General features: G+C 36.5%; 1 protein-coding gene across 1 annotated transcript in view; it reads right to left on the reverse strand.

Annotated features, from left to right (window-relative positions):
• The window catches only part of LOC128636206 (mucin-2-like), a 91,945-nt gene that overhangs the window by 5,471 nt on the left and 73,887 nt on the right, over positions 1–12,587 (reverse strand). The window contains exons 50-57 of the mRNA XM_053689251.1: positions 11,046–11,077; positions 9,771–9,948; positions 7,129–7,233; positions 5,337–5,377; positions 5,085–5,210; positions 4,899–4,979; positions 4,671–4,688; positions 3,201–3,329 (exon numbers count right to left, since the gene is read on the reverse strand). Of these exons, the coding sequence (XP_053545226.1) occupies positions 3,201–3,329; positions 4,671–4,688; positions 4,899–4,979; positions 5,085–5,210; positions 5,337–5,377; positions 7,129–7,233; positions 9,771–9,948; positions 11,046–11,077 (710 nt within the window). The remainder of the gene's footprint in view (positions 1–3,200; positions 3,330–4,670; positions 4,689–4,898; positions 4,980–5,084; positions 5,211–5,336; positions 5,378–7,128; positions 7,234–9,770; positions 9,949–11,045; positions 11,078–12,587) is intronic.

Here is a 12,587-nt window from a genome sequence, read left to right on the forward strand (position 1 = left end):
ACAATCGTGCCCACCTACAGATTGTCTAGTATTTGTATGTAGGACATCTCCAGCATGTGAAAACCTGCCCTTATCCAATGAGAGATGATAGACGTATCCCTATGTGCTAATCAGCAATAATATAGAATATGTGCACAAACATGTTTACTTCTAGTTTCAACATAAATCTAAATCTGTTTTTATTTCATCTTTTAAACACAGCATATTATTATGTTTTATTTCTTCTCTTTCATATCCATTAAGGAAAACACTGTGTTACATATACTTAAGACACTATCGGCTGGATTTAGAGTTCTGCGGCCAAAGGGGTGCGTTAGCTACGCATGCTTTTTTCCCCCCGCACCTTTTTAATACTGCTGGTATTTAGAGTTCACAGAAGGGCTGCGTTAGGCTCCAAAAAATCCTATCAGCCAATCGGAAATTCGAGGGACGCCATCTTAGGTTTAATTGTAACTTAGGTTAGGATTTATTTTACAGGTAATTTTGTAATTATTTGAACTAGGTAACTATTAAATAGTTATTAACTATTTAATAGCTATTGTACCTGGTTAAAATAAATACAAAGTTGCCTGTAAAATAAATATTAATCCTAAAATAGCTACAATATAATTATTATTTATATTGTAGCTATATTAGGGTTTATTTTACAGGTAAGTATTTAGCTTTAAATAGGAATAATTTATTTAAGAAGAGTTAATTTATTTCGTTAGATAAAAATTATATTTAACTTGGGGGGTGTTAGGGTTAGGGTTAGAATTTGCTTTAGGGGTTAAAAAATTTATTAGAGTAGCGGTGAGCTCCGGTCGGCAGATTAGGGGTTAATGCTTGAAGTTAGGTGTCGGCGATGTTAGGGAGGGCAGATTAGGGGTTAATACTATTTATTATAGGGTTATTGAGGCGGGAGTGAGGCGGATTAGGGGTTAATACATTTATTATAGTAGCGGGGCGGTCCGGTCGGCAGATTAGGGGTTAATAAGTGTAGGTAGGTGGCAGCGACGTTGGGGGCGGCAGATTATGGGTTATTAAATATTATGTAGGTGTCGGCGGTATTAGGGGCAGCAGATTAGGGGTACATAGGGATAACGTAGGTGGTGGCGGTGTACGGAGCGGCAGATTAGGGGTTAAAAATTTTTAATAGAGTGGCGGCGATGTGGGGGGGCCTCGGTTTAGGGGTACATAGGTAGTTTATGGGTGTTAGTGTACTTTAGAGCACAGTAGTTAAGAGCTTTATAAACCGGCGTTAGCCCAGAAAGCTCTTAACTACTGACTTTTTTCTGCGGCTGGAGTTTTGTCGTTAGAGTTCTAACGCTCACTTCAGCCAAGACTCTAAATACCGGCGTTAGAAAGATCCCATTGAAAAGATAGGATACGCAATTGACGTAAGGGGATCTGCGGTATGGAAAAGTCGCGGCTGCAAAGTGAGCGTTAGACCCTTTCCTGACTGACTCCAAATACCAGCGGGCGGTAAAAACCAGCGTTAGGAGCCTCTAACGCTGGTTTTGACGGCTACCGCCAAACTCTAAATCTAGGCCTATGATCTTACAAGCTAGACATCTACTTGGCCACTCTTCACATTAAACAGTTACCCAGTTAAAGTGATGGGAAACGCTACGCTTTATAAAAACAGATCTGGAATGTTAGTGATATTTTAGATGGAGTTTAATTCATCAGCTGTAATGAAGATGTGCTATATCTTTCTTTTTAATATAGATATGAAATTTATTTCCCCCGAGCTCCACCACCCACTTCAAAAGTCAGTTTTTCTGTGAGCTAACGGTTTGAATTGTTGTCCAATCAGTGCTCTCCCCTTAAGGCACTTTTATTATAGCTAGAGCGCTGATTGGACAGCAATTCAAACCGTTAGCTCACAGTAAATTGACTTTTGAAGTGGGAAGCGGATCTGTTTTTACAAAGCGGGGAGTTTACCCATATTTTATGGTAGCTAGATTAAGGGTTTCTAAATATTTGATATTAGGGGCAACTATTGATTAATACTTTACATACAAGGCCAGAGAACAAAATTTTAAAAATTAAAGGGATACTAAACCCAAATATTTTTTTCTTTAAAGGGACAGTCTACACCAGAATATTTATTGTTTTTAAAGATAGATAATCCCTTTATTACCCATTCCCCAATTTTGCATAACCAACACAGTTATATTAATATACTTTTTACCTCTGTAATTATCTTGTATCTAAGCCTCAGCAAACTGCCCCCTTATTTTAGTTCTTTTGACAGACTTGCATTTTAGCCAATCAGTGCTGGCTCATAGGAACTCCACGTGCGTGAGCACAGTGTTATCTATATGAAACACGTGAACTAACACCCTCTAGTAGTGAAAAATTGCCAAAATGCCCTGAGATGAGAGGCAGCCTTCAAGGGCTTAGAAATTAGCATATGAACCTCCTAGGATTAGCGTTCAACTAAGAATACCAAGAGAACAAAGCAAAATTGGTGATAGATGTAAATTTGAAAATTGTTTAAAATTACATGCCCTATCTGAATAATTAAAGTTTGTTTTGGACTAGACTGTCCCTTTAATGATTCAGATAGAGCAGCAATTTTAATCAACTTTCTAATTTACTCCTATTATCATTTTTTCTTCGTTCTTTTGCTATCTTTATTTGAAAAAGCAGGTATGTAAGCATAAGAGCCGGCCCATTTTTGATTCAGCATATGGGTAGCACTTGCTGATTGGTGGCTAAATGTACCACCAATCCGCAAGTGCTACACAGGTGCTGCACCAAAAATGGGCCGGCTCCTAACCTTCTATTCCTGCTTTTTCAAATAATGATAGCAAGAGAACAAAGAAAAAATGATAATAGAAGTAAATTAGAAGGTTCCTTAAAATTGCTGATCTATCTCAATCATGAAAGAACAAATGTGGGTTTAGTGTCCCATTAAGTAAAATAAAAATAAACATAGTTTCTCAGAAGAAGAGAAATAATTTGAAATCAGAATTAAAATACCCCAATAATTAATCATACAACCCTGTGCTTTACATACACAGCTGTGAGTGACATCAAGTTCATTAAAACGTTGCTGTTAATAAGCTGATGTTCATATCATTTAGTGAAGATAAAGGCCTTGATCAGACGCATTGCAAGATGGTATTTCGGCTCCCAGGACTAAAGTTATGCAGTTGTAATATAACAATTTGTCTCTATGGGTAAATTGGTGTAATAAGCCAAATACTCACTGGGACACATTCTTCTAGGTTGATCAGTGGACAGGTCTTCTTGGTGACAACAGTAATTAACTTGCTCTTCTGCGTCACACACTCATACTGAGTGCAGTTGTCTCCAGGATGGGACCAAACTTTTCCAGGCTAAGGAGGAAAAGTGCACGTTAGACGTTATAATGTAGATAATGAGATAAATTGCTTCTTCCATGCCTCTGTCTCACATTATGTGCAACTTCTCTAAGAGTATAAAACCTTCATGTGAGATCCGTGGTTGTGCCTATGTTTCATGCGCTAACCACTACATTTTACATAAACAACTTTGCAATGCATTTTCATTATTCATTTTGCCCATTTTTCATGTAATTTAAGCTCTTAAAACTGAGCAATTTCTAATTCTCAGAACTTTAAATGGACCAGTTGACGTATCAAGGCTAACTCTGCTACATATCTGTCTATAATTGGCTTTATCAGATCTGCAAAACTATTTGCTTTATACTAACTCTATGACAGGGACTAGCCTTGCTCTCTGTAGACTAAAGCCCAGACTGGCTCCTCCAAATGGTGAGTAAAGTTCTCTATTGAAAAATAATTGCAGTAAAAATGATGTTAATTTGATTTATAAATGTTAAAGGGACATGAAACCCAAAAAAAAATATTTTGTGATTCAGACAGAGAATACCAATTAAAAAAAGTTTCCAATTTACGTCTATTATCAAATTTGCTTTGATTCTATGATATTCTGTGCTGAAGAGATACCTAGGTAGGCATCTGGAACACTACATGGCAGGAAATAGTGCTGCCCTCTAGTGCTCTTGCAAAACTGCTGCCATATAGTGCTTCACAAATGAGCCGTCTCCTAAGTTCCTGCTTTTCAACTAAAGATACCAAGAGAACGAAGAGAAACTGATAATAGAAGTAAATTAGAAATTTTGTTGAAAATCACATGCTCGATCTGAATCATGGACGACAAAATGTTGAGTTTCATATCCCTTTAAGACTTGGCTGATGCGTTATTCTATAGCAACACAACAGAAATGACTTGTGATCATAAGGTGTTACTTTCCCTTTAACAAACATTCTCTAATACAAAGGAGGAATTTCTATTTTGGTGGTAGACTGACTTTCCTCCTAAATATTTACTCCACCAATTAGTTTTCTGTAGAATGAAATTAAATATCACTATCCATGTGTTTTTTTTATAATAATAATAACTAGTATTTATATAGCGCCTTTCTCCCAGTGGGACTCAAATCGCTTTTTCAGCGCTCGCTCTCGGAATTAACCAAATCGTCTTTTTCTCATAAATAAAACGTAACATTTTAACTAACAAACGTTTCATATGTTTGGAACAACATAATGTTTGTCAGGTGTTTAACAAGACATTGACCATTCCCTGTTCTCTAATCATTATTATCACCAGTCAACCAGTTCTTTTTTCAAATCGGATGTTTTCACATGAACTTTTACTACAGTTGTTGTACTGACCTTAAGCAAATAAACTGACTGCTCTGGTGCATAAGGGAAGACCCATGGTGGGAGAGTCAAATTTCCTGGTAGATAGGGGAAGCTGCGAGGTGGGAGAGTTGAATTTCCTGGTTGATGGGGGGCGAAGCCTGGTGGGAGAGTCGAATTTCCAGGTTGATAGGGGAAGAAGCCAGGTGGGAATGTAGAATTTCTTGGTGGATAAGTAAAGTTTGCAGAAGAATATGGAAAATTATCTGGTAGATCCATGATGCAGTGAGTTTGTACACAGGTTCCACAGCATTGGCTGGGGAGCAATTGATACTCTGACCCCTGGAAGGAAAAACTCATGTGACAAACTTCTATGTACCCCTTATTAGAGCTGTTCATGCAAACACAATATGGTTCATTCCCATTACTCTGATAGTAAGTCCTTACCTCTGGACATTGCTTGTTACATGGAATTGGGCTGCAGGTAACTGTATGTAGGCCGGACATGTTAGTCATTGCATCATTGCACATACACCTCTCACAGGGCTTCTGGCCAGGAATAACAGCTCCAGGCTAAACAAAATAAGAGATATATGTTTAAGCATATACTTACTAAATGAGTCTGCTTCACAGGTTTTCAGTTGTACAAAATTATTTGGGTTTGGCAGATAAGATGACTCAATATAACAGTGACATTACCTGATACTCGGTTCCATTCTGCACACAGACAGCTTTGGGCACTGCAGAGAGATATATATATACACAAATGTATCATGAGTGTGAATTAATCAAACGAAAATAAAGCCAACAAGTTATATAAAATAAACACAAGAAGAATCTTCTACATAACCTTACTCAGAACAAAATCACATACTATGTCCTACCAATACGAGTGTTGAAAATGCTTTGCTTAATGTTAAGAGATGAGCTAATACTTATTTCTAAAATGAGAACACATGCAAATCATTATATATGCCAGGGAGGGCCACATGCGGCCCTCTGCATTAGATTTTGTGGTCACTGGAAAAAAGTAGATCTAAGAATGTGCGCCATAGTTTTTGTAGGACATAAAAAAGTCAGCTGTGGGGCCTAATTGTGAGTGGGCAACCAAAAAATATATTATCATTTGTGTGTTAAATAGTAAATGTGTTAAATAGTAAGTGTGATAATTGTAAATTATCAGTGAGGGTACACACAAATTACAACTATAGCATTATATCCTTTAGCTTAAAGTGAACGTAACGTTGAATGAATGAGTGTCCAGTTTTTAAAAATACTATTAAAAACAGGGGCACTTTCATTTATTAAACTTTACATTGCAGCATTGTTTTTAAATACTTACCTTTTTACCTTAGCAAACCAGGACCGACGATGCCCCGCCCACTTCTCATGCTGTACGTACCTCAGCAATGACGAAACCAGCTTCCTCCAATAGTTGCGTGGTCTCACATGATGGACCCTCTGGGGTGCACGCTGTGATTGGATGAAGCTGGTTTCGTCATTGCTGAGATAAGTACAGAGGAAATGGGGAGGAGAATCTCCGGTCTGGGTCTCCTAAGGAATAAGGTAAGTATTTTAAAACAACGCTGCAATGTAAAGTTTAATGATTGAAAGAGCCCCTGTTTTTAAATATTATTTTTAAAAACTAGGCACTGATTCATTCAACGTTACATTCACTTTAAAGTTGTGTAAGGTTAACACCAATCAGATAGTGTCAGAATGTCTGAGGCCTTCAGTTATGATCACTAAACACAAGAGTAAAGAGCATTCTCAGGTTAGGATAACTCTTATCTACAATCAGCTACAGTCCATACACTTTTACATGAAGAAGCAAAGGGTCAGGGGTTATCAATTGTGGCCCTCCAGAGGTTTTGGAACTACATTTCCCATGATGCTTTAGAGGTCCACAATTGATGACCCCTTGATTAGATTGTCCTATCTCAAATGTACCTTCTGGCAAAAGTCCAGGCCCAGACAGTTACAATCCCAAATCTTTCTAATCCTTCAGATGAGGATGCACTATTCACTGCTAATATGTTCAAATCTCATTTTTATGGTGCTGCCCAAACAAGTTAACTGAATACAGACCTGAGCACTTATGCAAAAGTATTTGCAAATGGATTAAACGACCACTTACCTGATTTCATATAATATCTTATAGGGGACCTGCCATATTATAGTCAAGGGAAATACTAATGCTCTAATTGATTAGCAGATTAATTAATGACCATAGTTAACTGTGTGTTTAACATCCCCAAAGGGGTCCGGTGAGCGTCAGGTTGTACATCTGTCTTGGGCATGTTCTGCTTGGGTGCTTTAATGCTTCTGGCTCCCAAGAGATACTGTATCTATGTGTTTAACACATCTGCAGGAACTATACCCATATTTAGCAATGATCAATGTTAAAACAAAATACATTGAGGGACAATTTTAAGTATAGTGTGTTTATTTATTAATATATAGACCTTTCCCATCTACAACAAATACCCACCACATCTGTACACCGGGCAGCACGTGCCAGCTGGCATCTCAGACACAGCTTCATAACCAGGCTTACAAGTCTTCTTCACACTGGAGCAGAGGCTGGTGTTACAACCTACAGTAACAGACAAAAAATGTATTTATTTTCTGTCTTCCCACTTAGATACAGAGATCCCCTCAGGTCCCTAAATTCTACCTATTTAGAAATGTATCACGAGTAAACATTCTATTATTATAAAAACTTAATCTAAAACAGGGTGTTATGAATGTGACAACTTTTTATGGTTTGCTATGTTAAAGGGACGGTGCACTGTAATTTTTATCCCCTATTTAATGTGTTCTCAATGATCCAATTAGTCTATTTATTAATTCTGTATTAGATTGTTTACAAACAATCCTTTACTTTATTTTGTCATTCAAAATAGCTGTGTTTGCCGGTTGTATTCCCACCTATACTGAAAATTTCTCTAAAAAAACTATGTAAACAAGAAGGTTTAGATTAAATAATGCTCCTAATGGAGGTGTGACAAAGATGTACTAAAAACTTAGGTTTCCATTGTTCTCTCTAAGTATTAGTCTTTGAGTAAACAGTGAGATATAAGATGAGGAAGATTTTGGGTAAATAATTAGACAAATAAGATAACGAGGTTTGCTCTCCCTACAAGCTCAGCCAATTGTGGGTTAGATTTCGAGTGGAGCGGTAGTTTGTGCTCCCTCTCACGCATTAACTCTGCTAGAAGTAAGCTTTTTGGGCACGTCGGGTTGCACACATATTACAAGTAGGAACTAAAAAGTTTTTGCTTGCTCGCTAACACAACGTGCACAAAAACCCAAACTTCGAATATCGCAACCATGTTAACATATTCCCTCATAGACTTTGAGCAAACCCGATCGCGTTTAACCATGTTCGCTAACCCGACATAAAATATTAATATTTCATTCCAATGTTGTTCATATAGCAGAATATGTTCTATTCATTCTTAAATACATAGCTCTATTTATATCTGATGATTGTTTTGTAATATGTATATATATAGGAATATCTGTTTAAAAATACTTAGAACATATTCCCTATATGAAGAACATAGGAATGTGAAATATTTTCAGTACATACACAGTTAAACACTTTATTATATATGAATATTGCATAAATATAATTTTCATGTTTTCAGCTACTTGACTGCAAAGGGCTCCAATGCACTTATATACAGTATATATGTCTATATGTGTATACATATGTATTTATGTGTTTATATGTGTATATATGTCTGTGCGCTATCCCGACAGACATTAAATTCCATTGCGCTTGAGTGAATGCTTTTAATTTCAACTCGTAATAGTCGCGCTACTTCTGACACGCACAAAGAGCTGTGATAAACCTTTTTTCGCTTGCGCGCAACTTGTAATTTAGCCCTGTGTTGGGTTGTGGTTTCAATGAGCAGAAACAGCTATTTCATATACAAAAATAAAACCAAACATTTTAAACTCTGCAGCTGGTATAACGTGATTGGATACACATTAAGGGGAAAACAAATTTACAGTTAACTTTAATTTATCTTCTTTTTCTTTTCATGCTTGATGCTAAGGGAGTTGACTATCAGCCAATGAGCAGTAATACTTCAGTACGAGTTGTGCAGACATTATTTTACTGCTAGTTTTAGTAAATTATTGAACCTGTTTATTTTGTTCCATTTTTTTTAGCATTTATGCTAATTAGTCCTTTTAAATCATAGAAATAGTTGTAATTTATTCTGCCCTTACATGTAGAGCGATTGGATGATATATTTGTGTACTTAGGAATTTCCTTGATCATTTTTTAAAACTTATTTCGCATCCTAGGCCTTTAACAAAGGAAACAGGTTTCCCATTTATGCATTCATTAATGTAAAACATTTCTTCTGGGGATATGAAACAAAAAGGGATATGAAACAAAAAAAAAAATACTTTGCGATTTAAACAGAATATACAATTACATTTTTTTTAAAATTCTTTTATCAAATTTGATTAATCCCCATGATATTCTTTGTTGAAAAGATACCTAGGTAGCCATGTGGAACACTACACGACAGGAAATAGTGCTGCCATCTAGTGCTCTTACTAATGGATCACATTCTTGCAAAACTGCTGCCATATAGCGCTCTAGACACATGCATCCTCCAGAGCTTACATACCTACTTTTCAACAAAAGATAACAAGAGAGCAAAGACAATTTGATAATAGAAGTAAATTAGAAAGTTCTTTACAACCGAAATGCTCTATATGAATTATGAAAGAAAAAAATTGGGATAATGTCCCTTTAAATTAAAATAATGTGATAAATATTGCATTATAGAGATTGTATTGATAATATCAGTTCACTGAATAACACTCTGTGCTACTGATATAAACATCTCTGAGGAAGCGCATGTGCGAAACGCGTCAGATTCATAGGAGCATACCACTAATTTGTATGTTCCACACTTAATAAACTGTTGGCTTTTACTGGAAGCAACAACTCAGTTTTCTTATTTTTTTCTGGCTTATACTGATATACACAATCACACCCTCTTCTATTACTCTGAACAGTGTAACAGTGACACTGCGAACCGACCATATGGATTTATTCTATAAAGGTATCACTTTGTCACTAGAGAAAAGAATGAGGTCACTTACGGCACTGTGAAACCTGGCAGCACGGGTTGGTGGGATTGGGCACAAACACCGGCCGTGTCCCCTCCTCAGTGCAGGGTACAGGGGTGGTTAAGGCACAAGAGTAAGCTGCGCACTGCACACTCATTGTCATGTTGTCACACATACAGGTCTGACAGTTACTGTCCCAAACTTCTCCAGGCTGAAATGAAACACAAAGTAGTAAATGTAGTGATCTGGATTCACCAGAATTGGAGAGGTCAGGGAGCCATTTACTAATCTTGTGCTGTTCAATCTGCAATCACAGAGATAGAGCATGAACCTTGACTTGCAAGCTGCTTCGCATTAATAGGGGCGGATTTATCTTCCATCTTTTTGACTCATTCATGTTTAAGAAGGATGCACCTAACACTCTGCAATATTTTCCATATTACATAAATACAGATGACAGCATTGTGGGGGTTAAACTTATATGTGCTTATCCATTGATATACTCTAGGCAGGATCGTATTGTGGCTTAGACCAAATAGTCCAGTGCTTCAACACTCCAAATAATGTGTTTATTATTTTATTACAAAGCAATGATTGATGCATAATGATGACAGAAGTGATGTAAAGAATAATGTGTTTATTATTTTATTACAAAGCAATGATTGATGCATAATGATGACAGAAGTGATGTAAAGAATAGTGTGCACTCAGTAAGTATAATGATGTAGCTTTAAAGGGACACTAAATAAATGCTAGATAGAATGATGCATTCAAAGAAAAGATTAGTCAGAGAATAACATGTAGATGTATTTTATTAAAGTTTCATTAGTTTAAATATTGACAGAATAAGTGTAAAGTTGTAGTGTCTATAAAACAATGGGAGCTGCCATGTTGTAACTTAGGTTACCTTCTCTGCTGTGGTCAATTAGGGACAGTTATAAATAGGTCACTAGCGTGTGCAGCCAATGGCTGTGAGGAATATAACAGTGTTCTGCACTTCATTTCTAACAGGAACTGAAAAGCTCACAATTTCAGAATGGAATTAGAGGAAAAGAGGACAAAATAAATAATGAAAGTGTATTGGAGAACCATTTTTCTGTATATGATTTATCATTTTATATTACCACCTCAGATTAATGCCCCTTTAAGGAATAGAGCCTGATGCCTCCGTCATTTGATACTATATTGCAACACTTTGAATATAAAGAAAATATCATATTATTTGTGTTCCATCCCTCTATAATATTATATTAAAGCTATGGGTAAGAAGATGATAGTGAGATTTTTATTTTGTCAGCTTCACATTACCTGTCTGGGCATTCCATTTGGTCCAGTGCAACCTAACAGATTGAAATAAAATCCATGAAAATGCTTAAAAATATAATATTTATGAGACAAGATTCATATTAATAAGATAAAGTAGATCTGTTTTGTTTGCGGAATGAGTGCCCAGTGTTTAAAAATCCTATTAAAAACTGGGGCACTTTCATTCATCAAACTTTACATTTCACTGGTTTTGTTAAAATACCTTTTCTTTGTGAAAGCCGCCTCCAGCGCTTGCCCCGCCCGTCACAAGCCTCTTCATACGCCACAAATGACGATTCCGGCATCCTCCAATTACGGCTTCCCCCAATTACGGCTCCCCCCCCCCCCCGGGGGAATCATTGCCTAAAGCAACGCGGTGATTGGAGGAAGGCCGGGATTGACATTTCTGATGTAGGAAGAGGCTTGCGACGGGCGGGGGAAGCGCTGGAGCGGCTTTCACAAAGAAAAAGTAAGTATTTTAACAAAACCAGTGAAATGTAAAGTTTGATGAATTCAAAAACGGGCACTGGTTCATAAAAATGTGCATTCACTTTAAAGGGACACAAGACCCCAATGTTTTCTTTCATGATTCAGAGAGAACAAACAATTTTAAACAACTTTCCAATTTATTTCTATTAGCAAATGTTCTTCGTTTTCATGTTATCCTTTGTTGAAAAGCAGGGATATAAGCTCAGGAGTGTGCACGTGTCTGCTGCACTATATAATAATAATAATGTTATACATTAGCAAGAGCAGTAGATGGCAGCATTATTTCCTGTCATGTATTGCTTCCGGCATGTGCACGCTACCTATCTACATATCTCTTTAACAAAGAATAACTTGAGTACAAAGCAAATTTGATAATAGAAGTAAATTAGAAACTTTTTTAAACTTGTCTTCTCTATCTTAATAATAATCCTTTAAGGATTTTAGAAGACAGGTCGAATGTTCTTGGTTCTTTGTGTTTGTTTATTGGTTTACATTGTGTTATGTAAATTTGAAAGTGAAGAAAAAATAAATAAATTAAAGGGACAGTCAACACCAGAATTTTAGTTGTTTTAAAAGATAGATAATCCCTTTATTACCCATTCCCCAGTTTTGCATAACCAACAATGTTATATTAATATACTGTTTACTTCTGTGATTACCTTGTATCTAAGCATCTTCTGACAGCCCCCTGATCACATGACTTTTTATTTATTATCTATTGACTTGCATTTTAGCCAATTAGTGCAGTATCTGCCACAAGCGTGATCACAATGTTATCTATATAACTCACATGAACTAGCTCTCCCCTGTTGTGAAAAGCAAATAAAAAGCATGTGATAAGAGGCGGCCTTCAAGGGCTTAGAAATCATCATATGAGCTTTCCTAGGTTTAGCTTTCAACTAAGAATACCAAGAGAACAAAGCAAAATTGGTGATAAAAGTAAATTGGGAAGTTGTTTAAAATGACATGCCCTATCTGATTCATGAAAGGTTTTTTTAGACTTGACTGTCCCTTTAAAAAACAAAAACTGCTCTGCAACACTGTATTCTTGTACGT

This window comes from Bombina bombina, chromosome 7 (genome assembly GCF_027579735.1).
Source record: "Bombina bombina isolate aBomBom1 chromosome 7, aBomBom1.pri, whole genome shotgun sequence".
NCBI lineage: Eukaryota > Metazoa > Chordata > Amphibia > Anura > Bombinatoridae > Bombina > Bombina bombina.